Below are 23,822 nucleotides of genomic sequence, written 5' to 3'. Positions count from 1 at the left end.
CTGATGAGTTGAGAGCTAAAAACACAAGCTTAATATTGCAGCTGAACCGAGTGCCATGTCCTTAAAAGTCATGCTGAGAATAACTGCATTGCCAAACAAGGAATGAGCAGTCTTCAATTAAAGAAAGAAAAGGCAGTTTGGAGCTACAGTTCATGTTATGTATTTCCAAAGAAGCTTTCATTTTCAGCAGTGACAGAATTTGAAGAGCCTTTTTAGGTTTTCATTTGAAAGTGAGCAAGAAATACAAAATGTCATAGTTTGAAAGTTTATTAAAATCTAGTCTCTTTATTTAATTTACACTTTTCTTCTGTGATTACTGGCTCATCAGAGCTTATGCCAATATGTAAATTTCAGTTTCTACAGGGAAAGGGTAATTGTTTTGAAGGCTAATTGGTTTTTAATTTGTTTTCTGTGAATTGGGGTTTTTAGCTAGTGCCTCACAAGAAAGCCCTTTTCCATAATTTTTGATTAAAACATAGAAGAATGGTGGTGGTTGTCAGTGTTATTAATAGGTATCCTGAAACAGTGAACCCTCTCAAGGAGAAATATTTTACATAAAGGATCTTTCTGCTTTTATTGGAAAACTTAAGCAAGTTTTGTTTACATTTCATTTTATTAAGATCTGAGAAGCAGCTTGTTTAATTTGTCCCATATAGTTAAGCTAGCTAGTTACATTTCAGGTGTTTCATTTTAATGCCACAAGAAGTAAAATAAAATTGTGAGTAATTTTTTTACCTTGTATATACAGATATTAAAATGTTTCTTTTCTGAAATTTTTGTAGCGAGTGGAAAATGGTGACTTCAACTGGATTATTCCAGGAAAATTTTTGGCTTTTAGTGGACCACACCCGAAAAGCAAACTTGAAAATGGTATGGTGTATGTTTTAATGCTGTCCTATGATCTTATTTTTCCAGCACGTAAAACGATCACAGCAAAAAATCAGAATGTATTAGAGGGTTATACATCAGTTTTAATCTTCAGAAATAATCATTTGGTGAGCATTTTATATATGCTCACAGAATTTAATTCAAAAAGTTTTGGAATTCTTCTTTGCCAGAAGAATTTGAATTCTTCTAACAGTCAGTAACTTTTCATCCTGTGACAAAGTGCCTGAGAGACTCAGGTCACTTGCTGTCCTCCTGGAACCTGACACCTGGTACAGTAAGTGTGCAGAACTAAAGGTGAGTTGCATTAAACACAGAAGACTCTTAATAGAGTTTGATGAAACAGACCAGGAAAGACTGTTAAAAGAACCTTGCCTTTCCTACTGAAGATACTTGGGGTATGTGATTCAAGTGGAATAATAAAAAAGAAAAAACTTGACTGCTTGACTGACAGGGAAAGTAGAGATTTGGTCCAGCTAAAAGGAAAATCAGTCATTTAAATACTACCATCAGGGGTTTTCTGACTGTGACTATATTATTTGTGTCACATTTTGTTGTTTATGTGAGAATGTTTTCTGAATATCTACCTGCTCTCCCCATCCCCTTCTTCTGCTCTCTCATGTTTCTTTTATGACTGAAATGCTGCTGCTTACAAAGTGTCCACTGAAAATTTAAACAAAAGCCAGAAAGAAAATATTTTGGTTGGTTTGGGTTTCTTCCCCAATCATTGTTGCAGCCCTTTCTTGCAGGATTTTTTCTAAATTTACTTAAATTTCCCACGGAATTTGGAAAACCTGTGTTTTATTTATAACATGTATAATTGAAAATTATTAAATTAACCCACTTAAAATCCAGTTATGAAACGATAAATAATCCTCTCCCAGATGATTGCAAGTACACATTACAAAGTTACATTTTTCTCATTATCTTGTGTCTAAATTGCATTTACTAATGTGTATGTGACTTGTCCTGAGCAGCTGTCTTGTGGTTGGTCATTGACCTCCCTGCCTGTCCCCCCATCTTCATCTAGAGGATCCTTTTGTCTCTCAACTGAGAATCAAGGCAATAAATCTCTCTTACTTCCCAGTAGGACAGGAATATTTTTGGTACTGGAGTTTATCCTTTGACTGTTTCTCTTGTCCATAATACTGATGAGCAATCTATTTTCTATAAAAACAGAGTTTACTCTTCAAGCATGCTTTTATTCTTTGATCTGCAGCTTGACTCTAGATAAACAGCTGTTCTGAAATGCTGAATTCATATATGTCCCCAGCTTTGTGTATAAATCCCCTTGCAGAGAAGAATGGGGACTTAATCTGAGACAGTAGAGTTTCACATAGATTGTGTTTTAACTTTTCGCCTCCTCATACTTTTTATAATAAAAGTGGTCTTAATGAGCATTTTTTGGACAATTTTTTATATCACTTAAAATGTCTATTCTGAATAAAGTATTAAAGCATTTTTAGTATTAGTGTGTTTATTATTCAAAAAGTTTTCAGGGGCTATTTTGTTTAGTGGGATTTTGAACTTCATGAACCTACGGCATTGAATGACTGTGGCTTTATATTTTTTGTAGGTTATCCTCTTCATGCACCTGAAGCCTACTTTCCTTATTTCAAGAAGCATAACGTCACATCAATCATAAGACTAAACAAAAAGATTTATGAGGCAAAACGCTTTACCGATGCTGGTTTTGAGCATTATGATCTGTTCTTCATCGATGGCAGCACACCAAGTGACAGTATAGTCCAGAGGTTCCTGAACATCTGTGAAAATGCTGATGGTGCCATTGCTGTACATTGTAAAGGTATGTGCACCTATTAATTTCTGACTGAAGTTCCAAATAAGTATAAATCCATAGAGTGTATCCCAGAAATACAGCATTTAAAAGCACTTCAAGATTATGAGAGTAATAATGCTTTATGGTGCTTGACTAAATATATGCCAGATATTTGTTATTTTCCTGTGTGTATGTAGTCCTTACATCCCACACTGTTATTTACAGGAACTGACAATCTGTTGTTCATTGTTGTGTGGGGTTTTTTTTTAATATGACTTGAAAACTTGAGATTTAGTTGATGTAGGTTTCTTTTTTGCATTATGCTTTCACAGCATTATGATAATTGGCTAGGAAATGGAAAACACTAAAAGGTTTTCTTTGTGCTTTTTGACTGTTCTACATTTTTCTGTGGAGTATGAATTCCACATTTCAAGTTGATGTGAGTTATTGTGATGCCAGCATTTCAAACCAGCCTAATTCAGCAAACCAGCCAGAAAATGCACAAAACATGCTTAGTCAAGAGAGAGTAACAAAGGCTTTTAAGGGTTCAGCTTGATTTATGTTTAGAGTTGTGTAAGGACATTGTGGAGACAAATGTCTTGTCTGATCAGAAGCAAGAGTAATACTATTCATAATTTTCCCATGAACAATAAATATGCATATCAAAGATAAACAGGTTTATTTTCCAACAAGTTGTTATTGTTGCTAGAACCCAGAATTTTTGGCATTGATAAGCTGGCCATCCCCTAATTGGCTAAATAAGGGTATAAAAATGATGGATTAGCAGGAAATTGTTAGTAAATTATTGTCCAGGCTTAGCTGCTAAAGGAATATAACATACTTGGTAGTGAGTTAGAGATGTACTTTCTGCACTGAAGTATTTTTGGTCTTTTGTCTGACCATTTAGTAAGCAAATCAACAATCATGTTCTTTTTAGTTTTTATACCACTCTAAATAATTTACTACAGTGTTAAATCGACAGTTAACTTAGGCAGAGTTATATTGCAGAGATGTTCTGAGCACAGCTATTACTCTAGAAACCGCTTGTCTCAGATGAGATAGAACAGCTAATTGCAAAAGATTGTAATGGGAAGTTTGTACATTAGCAGAATGTTGGAGGAAAGAAATGAAATCAATACTTTGCCTTTTAAATGATTTTTCAGAGCTTGTCTTCCAAGGTACAATTATGGACCCTCACTATGTGTGAACTTCTACCTTCATCCTGCCTAAAACATGTTCACTTCCAAAAAAGTCAGAGTTAGTGGTTAAATGTAAAGAGCTTGTAGTTGTGTATAGAATTGTCAGCAGAGATGTCTGGCTGCTTGGCAGTTTCCATTTGGATAGTTGTTGGTGCATAAACAATAGCAGGCTGCTGTGAGACTGAATTTACAAATACTGTATTTGTGGGAAATAAGGTTTAAATGGGGAAACACTTTACTAGTACATGAGACACAGAGCTAGAAAGAGATTAATTCTCACTCTGTAGTTTGAGATTTTATTGATAGTAAAAGCTAATTTCTCTGTGTCTCTGTTGTCCCCATAAAAACAGGATTAGTTTGGGATTTGTTGGGCAATGGGTTAAATTTTTTTAGACTATGAATATCTAAAATTATACACTGGTATAATTGCTGTTTATACAAATAGCAGTGAATAGTTTTATGTGCTGGTTTCACAACAAAACTGATTCAAAAAGAACCAGCCACTGAGCTGCTCTCTGTTGAGATGTGATGTATTTGCACCATGGTTTTTTAGGTACTTGTGCTGACCTCTCAAAGGTGCCTTGATTATGGTTTTTTACTGGTATCATAAATATGAAGTTGGTATCCAGCTTGATCACAACTTTTTTAAAAATATTGACTTTTTTAAACAAAGTTTGGAGTAGAATTTTTCAAGTGCCATGAGTGATCACTCTTGCAGGTGTTCTTTTAAACATTAATTTTTCTGAAGTATGAAAGATTTGTCCCTGTATCTCTATCTAGCATTGAAATTGAATTATGTGATAAATAGGACACTGAATCAGAAATTATGTCTTCAAATACTAATACGGTGAATAACATTGCATGGAAGTTTTCTTACAACCCATACTTTTATTTGATAATTCTGGAATGCTCATCCCTTCACATGTGGCTGTTGATACTTGTGTTTCTGTAGCTGGCCTGGGGAGAACAGGAACACTGATTGCCTGTTACATCATGAAGCACTACAAGTTCACACATGCTGAAGCCATTGCTTGGATAAGAATATGTCGCCCAGGCTCTATTATAGGACCCCAGCAACACTTCTTGGAAGAGTATGTATACATATATATGTACCTGCTTTGCTCCTCTCCATCCCTGTCCATCTTGCACTGTGTATAGGATCTAATTTGTCTACTGACACTTGTAAGTTATTGCCTGTTCAATAGATTTAAGGTTAGTTAATAGGGGATTGAGATCTGAGTTATTCAGAAGCAGTCAGATTCTCTGGAGTTCTGTGCATTTTGTCCCCTTAGAGGGGGGGCACAGGGCCTCAAGACTGAATGTTTCTGTTCTGAGGAATTTAGGAATTAGTAAAATGTTTTGGAAGTGGACAGATATGGGCAAAAGATTAAATCAACAAATAGGATTTATTAAATATTACCATTGAAAGAAGAGTCTTTAAATATTTTATATATCCTCTGTGGCTCTTAAAATTAATCTTGAAGTGGTACCATTTGTATGGTTTTACTTTATTGTAACTAAAGATTAAATAAGTATTTGGTAGAAAGCTTATGATCTCCATCAGATTCCTCAGCATGATGTATGAAACATTTCTCATTTGGACCTAGTAGTTGTAGGCAAACAAATGTATGGTTTTAATACAGCTTCAGATTTGGTCTTGACTGGAAATGAATGACAGTGATGCAGACAGTAAGTTTAATGTTATAGTGGTTTCTGTGTTGTGCATTTACAATTGTTGTGGTTATGCTGATATATTTGAGTTGATGGCATGGTAATATTTACTTGGAGGCATTTTCACTTTTATGGGACAAAACATTTTAAGAAATTCCACTACAAATAGGGAAAAGAAGATTCATCACCTCTGCTAGATAGTGTGTAAATACTGTAAAAGATGCACCAGTCTTGCATCCTAAAATCCATAGGATATTGGAGAGGAAGAGGTATTACTGTACTTCAAGAGAAGTAGAGCATGAATGAGGGGTTTTATTTCTTTTCCAGTGGAACTAAGTGGACTTGCCTCTGTTTGAGAGGTGGCTTGCTATTATTCAAAATACTGCAGATCACAAACTACAGGTGTTCACTGGAGCCAAATTAGTCTTCTTCAGCCAGTGTTGATGATTGGATAATACAGTCTTAAAAATGACCTGCACAGCTTCAAAGGTGTCAAAGCCCAATCTCCTAGGCTCTTAGAGATTTGATAAGAAAGATTTGACTAATTTAGGAGTTTTTTTAATAGAAGCTTTTCCACTTAAATGTGTATCGGATCAATTTGTTACTGCATGTGCAATAATCTTGGAAGATTTCAATGGTATGTAAATTCAAGTATGTTTTCTAGGCTACTTCTGTTAGGTGGACTAAGTGGCACTCCCTCTCCCCCCACCCCTTTGTTCTGCCTTCTTGTGGTGTTTACTAGGGATGAAGTGAAATTTTTCTGAAGTGCTTACCTTTTGCATTTATTATTGAGCAAGCTTAGGCAGTTGGCTCAGAACCATTAGCTCTTAAGGTTTGCCATAATATTTTGTTTCCAAACAAAAGTTTCCAGTGAAAGTGTATTCTGATGTAATTCCTCACTGTTTTCTTCTCTGTTCAGTATAGGAATTCAATGTTCTTTCAACAGTATGTGATAGGGTCTCAGTTCTTGGATGGAACTAGCATGACTGGTACCTACCCAGCAAACTTCCTTATCAAGGAGTAATGCAGACTCATCCAGAAAGTCTGCTCTTCCCATGCACATTGTAGCAAAGAAATTGTTATTATTTTTATCACCTGTGTGAAAAATATATTTTTTCAGTTTCTGAAAGTCAGTACTAGAGTCCTAGTGAACTTTACATGACTACATCCACTTGCACTGCACAGGTCAGCTGTAGTTTCACTGCACAACATCTGTATCCAGAAACCTCACACTAGTAAGTTACAAAGTTCTGTATCATCAGTTATGCTACACATGATGTATATAAAAACATTTTTTAATATTATTTTTAAGTTGCACTTTAAGAGCCTTTAAAATATGATTGCAAATTCCTGTTTAGTTAACCTCTTTCCCCAGAAGGATTTGAGAAAATGAAGATTTAGTACTGTTATGACTACAGACTAATGTGGTGATTCTGAAGGGGTTTCTGTTGTTTTTAAGTTTTGAGGTTTTAAAATTTTTTTGTGATAGACATGTAAATTATTTTTCCAGATGATGATGTGCAGAAGATTCAAATGTTGGCAGTCTGTAAGCGTGGCATGTTTTCATATGGCTTTTTATATGTATGCAAATGTGTTGATCTGAGTGGCTTTGGTTTTGTATCCTGAAGGAAGCAAGCAATGTTATGGCGGGAGGGAGATCTCATCCGGTCGAAGCAGATACAGAGAGGAGTTGATGGAAACATTAACAGAGTTCTTAGTGGCTTAAATGACATTTCCATCAGTGACAGTCTGAACAAAGCACAAGACTTGGATCAGTTCAAGGAGGTAAGTATTCTAAGGAAAAATTTCAAGCAAACTGAAGCTGAGCTTTTAATTACTAGCTATAGGTAACTTCTAAATATTTTTAGAACAAATCTCCACTTAATAAGAAAGATCAAGGAATATTTAAAATTGTTATAGGTAATTTTTCAAGCTTCCAAAGGTTTGCATTATTTCAAATCATTCTCTTAGGATTTTCAGTTGTTTTCTTGAGAATGAAGGGAAACAAAAAGTCAGTGTATTCCAGTTTTTAACTAATAAGAATGCAGGTGTGTATCAATGTCCAACAGACTTCTTGAGGTAAATAAATGCTGGCATTAGGCTTGAGCATTGTGAACTTTGAGGTCAGGTTCTGCAAAAGCCCTATGTCAGTGTGTTTGTACAGAGGCACATTTAATGTGCCTGAACTATGCAAAGAGTAGTGCCATGTCTGCAGAAGACATTAAAGCAGCCTTCTGGGTTCTGATCTTTGGGAAGGGAGACAGTGCTTTCCAACTACACTGCTCCTAGGATTTGATAGATTCCCTTGCTCGCATGCTTTTGTTTCCCAGAATGATTCTGAAGACAAAGATGTGGAAGCTCAGAATGGGATAACACAGGGAGATAAGCTGAATGCCTTAAAAAGTCGTAGACAGCCTTGTTCTGCTACAACTGGAGCTCTGAGGTAATTATACCAGTCTGAGGTAATTTACAGTTTTAATTTCTGTCTGTGCTATCAGATCCATGTCAAGTACCTGACCTTGTTAAAGGCAGTGGTACTACCTGTACCACCTTCTGTGATGGAAACTTCTCCAGATATGTATCTATTAGTTGCAGATTTGGTTTGTTAATATTTTTCTTCTCTCTTTTTTTGTCCTCTGCCTCCCTGTTTAGGGATGCCTTCTTACTGTGTAGTAGTAAAAGATAATGTAAAAAATACTTCAACATTTTCAAATTTATATCTAGTATTTTAGAACTTACAACTTGAACAAAATATTCTTAATCAAACTTAGCTCTCTTTCTATGATTACTCTTCTGTACTGCTTACAGAAATTTAGAATTTTTCAGAACCAATAAAAATGTGAACTTGGAAATGAAACCTGAAGTAACTCTGTTCTTTTACTGTAAACGAAAAGACTAATTGTCAATAATTCTAATTCTTTATTTTTATATTTTAAGCCAACCTGAGACACACAGATATGACTTGGCAAAGGGGAAAGGTTTTTTATCCTTGGGTAAAGACTGCTGCTTTTGTTTCTTTAGGCTGCAAGACATGAAACTGAACACCAGGTCAATATCACAACACTTCAGGTACTAACTTTAAAACTCTAGTTCTAAATGTATATCACTTGACTGGGGTCTTAATTTTCAGTGTTTTGGATCATTGCTAATCAATTTATGTGATCACTATTTCAGACTTCTGAGCATAGGCAGGTAACAAACCTTTTTAAACACCTGCAAATTGCATGCCTTACCATATTGAATCTAAAATAAAATACATAAGAAAAAAATTTCTATCATTATCGAGCATTAATCTGAAAAGAGCACATTTTTTTCAGTTTTGTGACCTGAATTTTTGAGTTGGATTTCTCCAGATGGTTAGCATTGGAAATGAATGTTTTACCCTTTCTTGGTGTGTAATTAAAGCTGCTCAATGTCATTTTCCTTCTGTGCTTGTAGTTGGAGATCTGTACCCAAGTTTTTTCATTCTTTAAGGTCTGATTGCTGTATCCCCTGATCTAGGGCTAGAGAAAAGTAATTTTTTTAATTAATTAACGTGGATAGCTGTAATATTAACAATTTGAGTAGTCCAGTGTAACATGCATACAGCTCATTATCAACACATAAAGGATTTTGTCATTAAGAATCCCACCCTGGAAAGAGCTGCATGTTCTATGCAGCTTTGTGAAAATTTTCATTTGGAAATGATGCTGACCTCATGAAAGCTACAATTTTGGGTTTTTGTACTCATACTTGCTCTATAAGCTCAAAAAGTACTCTTAATGAAGTTTACATATAGAGTTCTAAAATTTATGATAAAACTTAAAATAAATCTATAAAAATTGGACACTTGGCCTTCATAAATTATCAAGGTGAAAAGTAGTTTGTAGCTTTTTAATAAGGTGCAGCAGGGAAAATACTTGGAGTGGATAACTGGAAAGTTTTTTTGAAAAATATGTTAAAGCAGGCAAACTTAAGTTTTTGCTGTTGAGTTCTGAGATGTGAGAACTCACACTTTTTAAAATACCAATCTATGTACTGATAGATTATGTGTTGGAGATGTGTATTTTAATTATAAAATCTTGCTTCTCACTGGAACTCTGCACTCTTTAGACTGAATACTTCGGGTGGCACAGAAGGATCCATATCTCCTCTGAAGGCCTCCAGGGTGATGGCAGTCACTTCACCATCTGCAGAAAGAATAAGCAGAATTTCCACGTCCCCTGGCTCTAACCTTAAAAGGTATTTTTCTTTTTCTTATTTTGCTACAAATGCTTGCAGTATCCTACAGTGGTTGTCAGCACATCTGCAGCCTATTAAGTGTTTGCTCTTCTTGGCTATAAGAAGACTTAAATTTACTTACAGTGATTTGCTGTTCCACTAGTTGCCTACAGATTTAAAAAACAAGCAAAACCCAAAATCTATCCTTCTGGTCTGAGAGTTTTATACAGATTGTGGCATCAGAAATACTACTGTCTTGTTCAAGTGGGTTGTCAAGATTTCTTTCACTTATCTCAGTTTATGGATGTTTTGTAGATATTCCCAGTAGTCTATATACAATTACTCTCAGAATATGGAGTGGTAATTAATTTTTTTATGAGCCCTTGATTTATTATTATTTAGCTCCATTATAACTATTGTCCTAAGTAATTATATATATTAAATGACACTCAGAATGATTGATGCATTTTTAATAAATAGGTGCACAAATATTTGCCTGAACAGAATAACCAGCCTGAAGTATTTCAGGACACCCTATTTCTAGTCTCAAATTTTGTCATATTACTCCTTGGTTATTTGAAGGCTTGTATCACAAAACTGATAGCAAGAAACAGAGGAGGAGTTCTTAAATTGTTCCATGTACACAAACTACTTCAGTGTAAATCAGATACTGCCTAAACATTTTAATACCATATCCTGCATGCATGTATGGCTTGACAGAGGTGAAAGCTGGTCATGGTGTAGTGCTTGAATAAGCAAAACATGGAAAGTCCTTACAAAGAATTCTGCTTTTTGTTACTTAGGAGCTAGAAATCAGCCTGTGTGCAAACACAGATTATTTCAGAATGGTCTGTGTTATTCACCTAATGTCTTCTGAATTGTCTGTTGCATTTTTGTATTTATCTCTACATACCTTGTGAATATTTTTTTCCCTGCATGTGTTTTCCATTCAGCGTTTCCATAAACTCCAGACTAGCCAGTTCTCTAGGGAACCTGTATGCTGCTTCAGATGGTGATGAGAGCAAAATGACATCATCGTCCTCTAGGACAGGTTTTTCTGTAAGCCATATCTCCAGTCACCTGAATGGCAGCTTGCAGCTGCCACACAGAATAAACCATGAACTGAACAACAACTTATACAACAGAAACAGCAGTAGTGGCAACAGCCTGAGCAGCCCAAGCAGTTTTCCCAGCGCCGTGACAGATGAGTATGCACCAGCCTTCCTTTATGGGCCTTACAGCTCCTCCAGCACGGTACCAGAGGCCATTCCTGTAAGTCATAGCCACAACAGCATTTTCAGGCAGCTCACTGATGCTTTTCTTCCTTGCTTCTGGGAGCAAAACTGTTGCAAAAAGAACCTTAACTCAGCATAATTCTCCAGCTTCCTCTAATATTTCTGGACAGCACCTTTGTCTGTTACCAGCACCTTTGTCTGTTACTTATCATTTCAGCTGCTTTTTTTCCCATCTCTTCTAAGCATCTGTTACATGGAAGCTTCAGGAACATAAATTGTGCCTAACTTCTTTTCTGATAACTTTTTTTATGGACCTTCTTACCCTTTAGATTTTATTTTTAAATTATCTGTAACACAGTCTGTAAGTTAATTATGTGTCTTCATCTTTGTGCAGTAACAGATTTTAAGAAGCCTTTATATGTATCTTAGTAAACAGAAGGTAGAATGTCCTTAAAGATAGGGCTTATTTGAACAATTAGTGCTCTTGACTTGAAACCTACTCCTCTTCTAACACCAAATGTGGAAAGTATTATAAGCAAGATATTTCTGATGGTCTCACATTGCAGCTTTAATTCCTTAACAGCTTTGCTGCCTTCGGTTTATTTTGTGCCCTTTTTCTTTGTGAAAGAGTCTATGTAAAGAGGAGGTACAGATAAACTAATGCAACTTGAAAGTGTTTCTTCACAAAATGTAGAGAAGAGAGACTAGAGAAGCTTCAGTTCTGAAATCAGAAACAGCTTCATCTGTTCTAGGGAAAAAATAATCCTATCTACTACTATAAACCTAATACCAATTTAAAATATCTGATTTCCAAGGATTTGATAGCCTACTAATTTTAAAAAATAGAACACTGTTTTGAATAGATTTTTCCTATGATTAAGGGAGCCTATCAGCCTCTCTCAACTACCTCTGACACTTATGATTTTTATTTTTTTTTACTGGGTGGAAATAAAATTGTCTTTGTGTAAAATTAACTTCAGAGTATTGCACATCGCTCTTCTGTTTCCTTAGCACTGATAAATGGTTTCATATAAAGAAAGTTCTGGTGTTATACCTGCTAGTGGTTTTGGGTGTGGTGAGTCTGTCTGAAACAGCTAATGACATACATTGCATGTAACGAGGATGTCCTGCCAAAGGTCATTCATGGGCTGTGTTCTTTTCTTCCTGCAGAAGTGGAGGACCTGCCCTCTTGTTAGCAGCTCGGTTGTGGCACCACTCACAGTTCAGAAGCCACATCTCTGTAGCTTGGGAGTATGAATTGCTATTTCTGAGGATAGATGACAGTAGGAAATAAAATCTCATTGTTCCATTGTGGAATTAAATTGCATGTGTGACTGAAATGTAATCTGTATAAACAGAACGTTGAAGTTAGTTGAGGGAACGTGAGTCTCTAACTCAGTAGGTTCTTCCTACTATGGTAGATTCTGCTTGACTAAAGCAGCTCTTCAGAATACTTAATGCTTTCAGACTCCTTGCTTAAAAAAATAATTTTAGCTTCTTATTCACTACAGTTTATCTGGAAATAAATGCTGATATTCCATGATCTTAGAATCGCTGTTCTGCCCTGAGTTTAAAATTGAGTTTAAATTTTACTTTAAACAGCAGCAGCAGTAACTTTTTTGCAAGGGAGTTCCTGCATGCTGTCACATCTTCACCTCTAATTTCACTGTTTTTCCCTGCTACGTGGGATAGTAATAAACTATGTATAATTGAGATTTTTCAAGTGAGATATAGAAACTGTAACAGTTTTTCTATGATGAAACAAGTTCTAGAACAAGAGGACTGTTCTTGTTTAACTAATTCAGTTTAATTTCTTCAGGCATAGAGATGAAGAGAGAGGAGAAAAACTGTATATCAAGCCAGGAAAGAATGTTTGTTTGAGTTAGATTGATGCATCTTTCATTTGTTCATACATTCTGTTTGCTCTGGAAAATCATCCTTTTTAGGTGTTCCCAGTCTTCAATCCAATATGCTTTAAAAAATTCAGTCCTCAGGAGTTCAGTCCTCTGCTCCTGTTGAGTGTGCTGGAACTAAAAGTCAGTATACCACAAGTGGGTGACAGCAATCACTCATCTGAATAATAAGTGGTAAATTGGCTGATTTTTTTTTTAATGTCTCACTTTCAATACTGTCTCATATTTAATGTATTGAACAATAATTATTTGGAGAGTCAGCCCATTCCCATTCTTTTCAGTTGCTTCTTTTGTAAATTATATGCTGCCAGCAGCATTTTTAGTGGTTTTTTTTCCATATTTTACTTACATTATGCATAAAGCATGTGCATGTAAACTTACATGCAGCATCCTAAGGGGAAGAAACTCCTTGTAACTGTAATATGGCTTAGTCATGAAAATAAGCTGACATCATTCACAATAGGCCAGAATTTACAAGGGTACCAAATGATAATGTAAAGCATTACAGAAACAGTAAGCCTCTTTTTCTCAAGCAGTTTAAAGGCTGAATGTAAATATAATATCTTAAAAGCTAACAATTGTCACCTCCTTTGGAGAGGTAATTGCTGTAACTTAATGCTACAAATGATTTTTTACAGTGAAAGCCAAGTTAGTGGGTTTGTTCCATAAGCATAGGACAGGAAATTAAGTGGTAGTGCCACTACAGGTTTCTTTTGTTATAAAGATTGTTATAAAACGTAGGATAATGCTGTGGTTCTCCATCTCATAAACTCTCAAGGTGCAACATAGTTGGCATTGACACAAAAATTCCCCAAATCTGTGTGGGGAGAGTGGGTGGTTTACAGTGTAACTTCCAGAATTGTAGCATGGCTTTCTTTATTAAATTTGTATGACTTAGGAAAAGGGAGGAAAACAAGGAATGTTGGTTACTGTGTTGTTAAAGGAAGAAGAAAGGAGCAATTCATGTACAGGTGAAATAGCCATGCTAGGAGCAGAGAGGTGCTTACAGCTCTGTGCATTGCAGTGAAGAAGGAAATTAATTTTTCTCTCTCTGCAGTAGGACTGTTAAGTGATGTAAACCATTAATTTAAATGAAATATCTTAGGCATAGTGTAAAGTTTTAGGTTGAATAGAAAGCATTTTTAAAGAAAAAAACCTTTCTAAAATGCACTATTCTCCTGTTATAAGAATATCTTTAATTTTCTTCCTGCCTATCTAATGACTTAATAATGCATGGAAGGCTATAAGGGATATAAAGGATATAACCTGTGAATAATGGTTGCCTTGATACTGCTTGCTCTTGAGGAGTAGAGGTTATACACAGTCAAATGCAGCAAGATCTTTAAACAAGATTCTATCTCCAGTCTCCTCTGAAGAGTGAGGTGATCTAAAAATACTCTATTTTATATATTATGTGCTGTGATGTGAGAAGCAGCATTTCTTAGAGTCATGCCATGCAGAGTCTACATAGCAAAGTACAAGTTTCTGATTTACCTGTGAAGTCATATTCTTTCAATATAATAATGGCTAAAAAGTGTTCCTTCTTGGAATGTTTTTCAGGTATGAAAACATATATTTTCTGATTAATGCATTTGCTCCTAAATGTACCCTGTATCCCTGTGCATCTCTCTCAGTCACAGAGGAGTGCACTGAATTGCTACCCATTTTATGCACAATTGACTGAGTGCAGTCACTGTGATGTCCTGAGCTTTAAGACAAGAGTAGGTTTTTCAATAATTTAATCTCTGAATGCTCTCTGTCTGGTAGTGAGCAGCTCACTGGCAAATACAGAGATGGTTCATTTTGAGGGCAACATAATTTGTCGGAAAATTAGTCCCACTGATTGAACAGAGTCATGCTTCAAACTTTCACTTTTAACCTGAAACTTTCTGTATCTCTTTATTATGTCAGTGTTATAGCCCTTTGTCTTATTTTCTTGTTGTGGAGTTATCTCATGCTACTCATCTCAACTTGATTTTCTTTTGATAAGCTAAGTTAGCTCAAAAATCCTTTTGGAAAGAGTTCAAATTCTTTAGTTTTTTTTTAAATCATTCTGGTCCAGAAAGCTGCTACGCAGTGCTATCCTGCTTATAAATACATAGCTTCTTTTCTTTTCTTTGACTGTAATGCACTGGGAGCTGGAGGGCGGAAAAAAAAGAGTTGCTGCCATTGATGACAGTGACTTCTGTTTATTTTATTTGAGTCCCATGTCCTGCATTCCTGGAGGGATTTTTAGTTTGATTTGGGATTTTTTTTCATGTGGAACTCTCTGGAAAAGCATCCTCCTTTTTCCTTTTAGTTGGTTGATTGGTTTTTTTTTTTCTCCTTCCCCTCCCCACTTCTTATGGGACCAATTAACCCATCAAGGAAGATTGGTTTTTCCTTACCACTTCAGCCCCTGACATGCAGCTGTTTTGCTTTTGGTGGCATTTACCAGTGGTCTGAAGCTCATCAGTGAAATACAGAATAGTATCAAGCTGCCAGTTCTGGCAGAATTCTTTTAAAAACAGAATTCTGTTTAATCATTTCCACTTCAATGCTTTAGATGCTGAAATTACTTGAAGTCGTGACAGCCCAGCCTAGGCTTGTTGCAGTGTTTGTGTTCTTTCTAATTGGAGCACATCAGGTGATGTACATGACAGAAGTCCATTACCTGTCCTAGTGCTTTGTTTATTCATTTAGCTCATCAAAGGACTCTTGAAGGATACTGATTAATTCTCTTTCTCTTAAATGCCAAAATCTCCCTTCTCTGAGTTCGATATCAAGCTAACCAGCTGTAATCATGCAGTACTTTTATTTTAGAAAATCACCTTATCACTCTTACTTATCTATCTTTGTTAACACGAGTGGTTCAGGAGCATTTTGAGATGTCTAGCACAGCAATTTTTCAGTTCTAGTTTATGTTCACTAAACTCATTTGTGAGTTTTTCCTGCACTGTGGAAGAGAAGGTTATTCACTGATCCTTTTTTTTCCCAATGTTTTGCAATGAAACAGCATAAATACTGCTGTTCCACATTCCACTTAACAAAAAGAAAGAATAAAAAATAACCATGACTGTAACTATTGTTGTCTGACATGTATTTTTCTCTAATGGTATTTGTCCTTCATCAGTGCAAGCTTATAATCCACTTTATTGTGTTTATGCTGATGAACTAGATGAAAAGCTTGGTTTTTTCAAAGAAAAAAAAAAGAAAACTTGCTGTTCAAGTCAAAGAGAATAAATATTTTATTTTACAAAGTGTGTGTTTTGATTAAACAGCATGTCTCACAATAACGTTTGCAGAATTACTCTCTTCAACTATAATCACACTTAAGGTACTGCTGTAAGATTTTTGCTTTGTTCTTACAATAATTCTAAATCCAAATATCACTCTTTAAAATGTATTTTTATTGGAGAATATGTAACTGGGTAGTCTTAAGATGAGTCACCTTTTGCTTCTATAGCTGTCATGGAAACTGGCAAGATGGAAACATTGCCAAAAAATTGAGACGTGTTGGCAGTGTTTTAAAATTCATATACATTGTCTTTACCTGTAACATGGTTTTTCTTAATAAGAACTTACCATTAATGAAGACGGGACAGGCTTTGCAAAAACCAAGCACTAGTGCATCTTGCTGGTGTGTAAAGTGGGCTGACCCACAGACTTCACAGCATGTACATTTTCCCTAATGCATCCTGAGTTAGTTTAGTGGCTCTTGTGTATTCCCAGTGGTTCGTGCCTGCAGCAACACTCCTATTGCAGCAGTGTTTTGGGAGAGTTGATGCACACTTCCAAAAACTTAAGTTATATTATTGCAGTTATAGAGGGAAAGGGCATGTTCCAATCCTACCTACCAAATAGGCCTAAATGCTGTAGGGTTGTTGTGTCCTGAAACAGAGCTCAGATTCAGGCTGGCCTGGTCCTGCAGTCCCACATCGTCAAATACAGCTCTAGTGCCTCAGTGGATTTGGTGCTGACTTTCTCTCCCAGGAGGTTTTCTGTGCTTCCTCTTGAAGAAAAATGAAAGTAATCTAAGCAGTTGTTTCAGCATAAACTTCATTAGATGTCCTTAACTGTAGTGAAACCATCTAATTCTTAGTTCTTTGTTTAAATGTCTGGTACTTGGGTATAAAATAGCAAGCTTGACACGGCAGGGGACCACTGTAGGAATACACATTAAGATTTCTTCTCCATTTACTGATTTTCTACTCTCATCTTGGCAATTCAGCAGTCAATTTTCTTTAGATTTTTTTCTTTTATTTTTAACTCTATTTTAAATAAGATGTTGTTAAATCCAGCAAATTACATGTGAAAATGGATTGGCTTTTTTGTTTTTAATGAAGCTTTCAGAATCATAGGCCATACTTTGAGTCATGGTAAATGTAAATTTTAAAATCGAAAACTCCTCAAAAAATTTAAAAGAAAAATGGAAAAAAACCCCACAATTACAGGCTTTGAAACTTTACAGTCAATCTCTTTAGACATGTGAAAAGATTTGAGCACAAATGACTTTTGTGAAAATGCAAAAAAAAAAATCAAAACAACAAGCCTCTCCTGCTATATTTAAATTTTTCAAACTCAAATGTGAGTCTGTATACTTTACAATAGCTCAGTTGTTACAGGTATCACCATGTTTTTAGTGATAGAAATTTATGTGAAGTCACATAGATTAATCTGAAGAAAAACGCTGTTTAGATTTAATTATTTCCCTGTATTCAGAAAATATTTTGAGACTTTAGGAAGAAATCATAGGGTTGTGAAGTAGAGTTATGATGCGGGTGGGAACACACTGAAAAATATATTTCTCCATTTGAAAGTATATACACTGTGCCTACCATTCTGTAATGAAAATCACCAAAACCATGCTCTCCTGTTTCCAAACAACATATGCTGCTGGATATTTGGGGGGTGAAAGTATATACACTGTGCCTACCATTCTGTAATGAAAATCACCAAAACCATGCTATCCTGTTTCCAAACAATAACAATATATGCTGCTGGATATTTGGGGGTTTTTAATGTGCTTTCTTGATGGTTTTTTTCCCCCATATTTTTTGTAACTTGGATGGCTAACAATTTTAAGAATTGCAGTTTAAACTTCAGAATCTTTAATTTATGGTTTGCTGCTTTTATTGAAATCATGATGTAGAATTCCTGGTTACTGCAGACTGATGAGTGAAGGGCTGGTGTTCTCAGTTCTTTGTAACTAACACTTGCTGCTTTTGAGAGTGTAAAGTGCTTTCTGGTCATCTTTCATCTGCCCAAGCATAAAGTAACCTATTACTGTGCAACATATGAAAGTATATAACCACACTTCATGCCTTTTAAAAATGTTTGTTAATCAGCTTTACTTGGGATTCTATTCCCATGGATCCATTTCAAATACTGCACTAATTAAGTGTAACCATCTTTCCAGTTGTTGAAATGCACTTCTGAAAATGAGAAGCCTTTGGGGATCATTAAGAGAGAGGTTTCAAGTGCTCATTAATGAAGGGCTGGCTATTCTTCTCCCTTGCTCTTACCAAAACCAGACCTTTTTAAGTCAGTGGTATTCAAATCTGTATGCTGACAGCACTTTTTCTACCTGGAAAGAATATCCAGATGGTCTCAAATCTTCAAGATGTGAAAATGCATTTAAAAGACAACTTTGAAAATATATACTGAGACTTAAAATATAGGGGGAAAGTAGTTGTGTGATATGAGTTAGATCTATAAAGGTGTATATAAATGTATTATGCACTTGTACTAATGGGTTTCATTGTGGGTACCAAAGTGCATTTTCTGTAATGACTAGTTAGGAATAGTAGAAAAATGGAAGGGAAGACTGTGAGAGTCTAGTCTGTCTTAGGAGTCATGTTGGTCTCCAGTAGTTCTCTCTAATTCTGAAGAATTGATGCAGTTTTAAAATATGTTTGGGGGTTTGGGACAGCTCATCACTGAACAAGACATATTCATCAGAATGACTTCTTAAACACATCTGTATGGGAGCTACTAAAATGACTGGATACTTTCTAAGCTGATTATTCAGTTTTTAATAAAACTTTAGACTTCAGTAGAAACAGAAATGTAAATAAATACAGTAGAGCAAGTTATGATTTTCTCTTATATCCTGACTTCTTTCTAATCCAGATGAACCATTTGCAGTGCTTTATTTTCATCTGGTTTTGGTAATCATACATAAACTTATGCATCTGTGTAATTACTGATAGAGCTTTTTTCCTCAATAATGAACTACATCTTGTGTTTCCTATATCATTATCTGAATCAACATCTAAAGTAAGCTTTCACAGTAGCAGTTGGATTCTCATTCAGGATAAAGGGAAACAATTCAATTACAGTAGCAGTGGTATTTTAAAGGATTTGTAACACTTTTATTAAGATTCTCAAGAAACTGGTTTGGAAAAGCGTAGGTACAGCAAAGTTGATGGACTTTGCTCAGACTTCAGTTTCTTTTATTTTATTCATCTTTACCTATGTAGAGATTCAGGTCCCCCTCCAACTCTGTTTGTTTATTTTCCTCCTTTCTGTCCTTCCTCTACTCTTTAAGTGAAGAATATATGTTATATATATAAAAAACCTCTCCAGTGAGTTTTAATCAGTTTTTCTTCTCTGCACAGTCCCTTCAGTCTGGGTATGTTCAGTACTAAAGCCTTGCTGCTTTGGTGAAGCCTGCTGAGCTCTTCCAAATCGATGCCCTTCATGATGGAGAAGAACTGAAGAAAAGAAGCTGCTCATTAAAAGGAGGAACCTTCAATACAAGGATGTATTAATTCCTTAGCACCAAGAGGAGACTTCTTAACAGGCAGAAATTTATTGTTAATGACTACTGCAGATGCACTGAAGTTGAATTTATGGAAATTACTAGCCCATGTTATGTACAAATTTAAATTTTTTATGTTGAGACAGCTTGAATATATTTCTAATGAGTTTCATTAAGACATTTATTAACTTGTGTACAGTGTTAAAATATGTATTAAGAGAATATTTTGGTAAACTATATATAAAAATTATGTAAAAACTAGAATATATTTTAATTTAGGGTCTACTTTGCTACAAAAATGTGTATTTTAAAGAATTTGTACATGTTTATCAAAGATACAATTTTTTTTTTATGAACAAGAGATTTTTCTTGTTTTGTGGGTCCATCATTATTGCTTAGAGCCTAATGTAATTTACTTTTTTACTAATTGGTCTTCTGGTAATTTGATGGAAGTCTAACTAGTGAGAGATTTGTTATTACAATATCAACTAAAAGCACTTGATACCTAGTCTGCTTTCCTCTTCTGGCTGCTAACGTTTCTTAAGGAAACACAATGAAAGAAAAATAAAGGGAAAATATTTGTTGAGATGTGATGTAATTACATCTTCTGCTGCAACAAAGAAGTAATTTATGTGATGACTCAATTGTACAATTAACGCTCTTTGAATTTCTTAAAGGATTTATGTTTTGTTTTCAGTGTAGAGCGTTAACTTTTGCTATGCAATATATGCTGCAAAAATGAAGGCAGACCAAACTGAAGTTGGTAAAAATGTACAATGAATTAGGTAGCACTGCATACATTTGGCAGTATGTGTACAATTTCCTTAGCAACACACAGTATATGTTGGACATACATTAAATCTTTATCTATCAATTGGATGCTTCATAAACCTGTACATTTGTTGTGAAGCATATGGCTGAGGTAGCCTCCTGTATCATGGAAGGTTTTTGTCATAGTAAAGATGCTCTTTACTCTGTGGAACACACAGGTCAGTCAGATGTGATTAGGAATGAAATGGTGTTACAGGGAGGTACTAAAAAGATCATGTGTAAAATTTTCAGAACTCACAAGTGCATGGTAAGGAAAAGAATGTAAGCAACGGTGAGGGTTTTATTTGCCCCTCATGTGCAAGCCAAAAACAAGACAGATTGGTTTCCTGTTTGTGTTTCCAATATCTGCAGAAACTTGAAAATAAAACTTAGTCCAGTTGTCAGTCTTTGTTCCTGAAGACCTATGAATACCCTGCATTTGCTTTACACAAATTGCTATGGAAAGTTGTACTGAAAGTGTTCAAAAGCAATACTGAGAGCAGCTATAAAAATCAAAATCACTGACTAAAATTTACATGCAATACTGTACATTTTTGCAACTGTGTATATGTAAAATATACACACAAAGTAGCATATGTGTGTATATATATACAATATACTGTATATGAATTATAGATTAATAAGGTAATTCTACCTCTCATAAAGAATTTTCTCATTTACTTTGTTATAAATAGTTTTCCTTAATAAAATACTGATTAATTTTGAAATGTAGATATATATATATATATATACAGCTAATTGATAATAAAATGCCTGTATAAGCCAGCTTCCTTGTTTCTTGTTTTTTTCCTAGGTCTTTTGATTATTTGATCTCTAATTGAAGATAACTTCAAAGTCACCTTCTTTCCTGTAAACCATATAATGTACTTAAAAGTAGGATAACATTGCAAAAGACCACTAGCAAGATAGATATCTCTTAACAATCTCTCTAAAGGTTCTTATTTATGCTTTGTATAATGTCAGGTATTTAATCAACATGTTGATATTATGATGATGACATTATTTTTCAAAGTACAGTGATTTCAAAGCTGTGTCTGAACCGAGGAATCCTTCCTGGGTGAGGCCCCTTGTTACAGGTGTAATATATCTTGACTTTTTTGCATATGCAACAGGTCTCTTAGTCCTACCAACAGCAGGTTCATTGTGCATAAGAATCTAAACAATTTAGCTGTCATTAGCTTTTTGTCCTTCCTTCATTTTAAAACTAATCACAAATGGTTCTAACATTTGTTTAACCCTGTTGCTGATTTCAGCAAATTAGTTGCATTACATGATTATTTATCTATTATTTATTAGCCTGGCAGCTTCTCTTGCAATAGATGTAGACAGTGTATAACTGTTACACAGCCTCTCTAAAGGAATGGGAAAGCTGGGAATGGAGTGGATGCTTTCCAAGTTGCCCAAATTCTGATGACAGTCTGATCTAAAAAACCAAGAAAAGGCTTCTGCCACTGCATTTGGATGAATAATTGGATGGTGATGGATGTGCAGAGTAAATAATATACAGGAAAAATAGCTAATTAAAAGGTTTCTAGTGCATAGGAATCAACCTCTCCTTTGGCCTTTTTATAGACTTTTATTGATTTATTAGATGAAATACATAAATACCAGCTTATATACAACTTTTTTTTTTTATTCATAAATAAGTAAGTATTCTGCAACAATCAACTTCTTAACAAGAAAAAAATTTGGTCGGGAAGGTCTTTCAGAACCTTGTAGCTTTTGAGAAATAGCCTGAAATTTATTTTACATCCTGTGTTCACTTGTCCTTGAACTTTACCATTTCTGTTCCTTCAAATATGAATATATCTGGTTCTGGGAGAACACGCTGTAGTGCACAAGACCTCTAAAAACATGAATGGATGGATGAAATAAATCTACAGGTCTCTACTGGGCATAATATTCTGTGGCTAACATCTTATGAAACAGTTAATCATCATAATCTCTTTTTGAAGTATGCTTTATAAAGCTTTTCAGTTAGGGAGGTATTTCTTGTTACAAATTCAGAGACTATTTTTCAATTACAGTACTGCAGAAAGAGGAGGATTTTAGTTTCTATAATAACTGTTCTTTACTGACAACTAAACAATGAAAGGCCTCAAAAGGTTTGACACTTGATTAGATCTACGCTGTAAAGTGCAGCAGGCAAAAAATATGGTAATTAAGGGCCTGATCAGGTAAATCACTGAGGTATGTCTTTAACCTTAATCACATGAGCCATTAATTAATTAAAAGTGAACATAGATATTCATGTTTGTAACAAATCCACCTTTGGATCAATATTTTTGCCAATTGTTAACATGAACCTTTTTTATCAAGTAAAAGATATGCTGTATTGCAACATCCATTAACCCACACAATGTAACTTTTTTAATTTGAAAAAAATGTATACTACAACTATAACTATGTCCTAATACATTCTTTTGATATTGCTATTTGTTAGTATCAGGAGTGAAACAAGATCTAAAAAATGCCTTATGAAGGTCTCTGGTACAGAAAATACCGTACAAGCTGTGATTCCTTTTGTAGCCTATACCTAATCTACCTGCAAAAGCAGTTTTTTTCTTAAGCTCATCACAAGGTCAACCAGCATTCTGTATCTGAAAAGCTTTTCAAAGTAAATGTAAGCCCTCTTACTGAGTTTCTTATTAAGTCTTGTCCAGGTTAAGGACAGTTACCATTTTGTCCCTGTTTGAGTACAGCAGGGTGGAGTTCCTGGGAGAATCCCATGACTAATTACTCTCCGTCTATGGGCTGTTAATGCCTACTCTTCAATCTGTTTTTAGTCCACCTCAGGAGCTGTTATTCACCTCTCCAGGAACTAATTTTGGAGCGAGACCATTTCAAATACACACAGATCCTGTGTTACCCGTGCGCTGACCAACACCAGTGTTCACCTCTGGCAGGGTGGCAATGTAGTATTTCCTGTGGGTTGAAACAGGCTGAGGTTTATGAAGAGATGTTAAATGTTCAGATTGAGAACCAGCTTCCTCAAAAAAGTACTATCTTACCAGGATTAGTCTATTTATTGTGTTTGAAAGATTTCATTTGGAAAGTATATTGTTATTATAGACCAGTTCTAAAATTAACTAAAATTGCAGAAGCATACTGAGCTTACTCTTAGCAAAAAAAAGATCAGAAAAAAATCTGTTAAAAAGTGAGTATCGAGCAGAAGAATTTCTACAGTTATGGACTGTATTTCAGACAGAAGTGACTGATAGTGGTTTAAAACCTTGCTTCAAATGAAAGCTGTGTAAATGGGTTAGACCCAGAAGACTGGTAAGGCAGGGAGAAAAGAGTCAGACTGTATAGTTGGAGTATTTCTGGAGCATGATAGGGTTTGGCTTTTTTTTTTTTTTCCTTCTT

At 35.1% G+C, this 23,822-nt stretch overlaps 1 protein-coding gene across 2 annotated transcripts in view; it reads left to right on the top strand.

The window, feature by feature from the left end:
- CDC14A (cell division cycle 14A) overlaps positions 1 to 21,222 on the top strand; it is a 50,804-nt gene extending 29,582 nt beyond the window's left edge. Inside the window, exons 8-16 of one of the 2 annotated variants that reach the window (XM_039718478.1) lie at positions 783 to 870; positions 2,462 to 2,692; positions 4,817 to 4,955; positions 7,164 to 7,320; positions 7,866 to 7,978; positions 8,557 to 8,604; positions 9,628 to 9,756; positions 10,689 to 11,007; positions 19,483 to 21,222. In XM_039718478.1, the coding sequence (XP_039574412.1) occupies positions 783 to 870; positions 2,462 to 2,692; positions 4,817 to 4,955; positions 7,164 to 7,320; positions 7,866 to 7,978; positions 8,557 to 8,604; positions 9,628 to 9,756; positions 10,689 to 11,007; positions 19,483 to 19,512 (1,254 nt within the window). In that variant the 3' untranslated portion in view covers positions 19,513 to 21,222. The remainder of the gene's footprint in view (positions 1 to 782; positions 871 to 2,461; positions 2,693 to 4,816; positions 4,956 to 7,163; positions 7,321 to 7,865; positions 7,979 to 8,556; positions 8,605 to 9,627; positions 9,757 to 10,688; positions 11,008 to 19,482) is intronic. The other variant, XM_039718485.1, reaches the window with a different exon arrangement.
- The last annotated feature ends 2,600 nt before the right edge of the window (positions 21,223 to 23,822 follow it).

This window comes from Passer montanus, unplaced genomic scaffold, assembly GCF_014805655.1.
Source record: "Passer montanus isolate IOZ18808 unplaced genomic scaffold, ASM1480565v1 scaffold103, whole genome shotgun sequence".
Taxonomy (NCBI): domain Eukaryota; kingdom Metazoa; phylum Chordata; class Aves; order Passeriformes; family Passeridae; genus Passer; species Passer montanus.
Note: the sequence above shows the minus strand (reverse complement) of the source record. Positions and strands in the feature narration are given on the sequence as shown.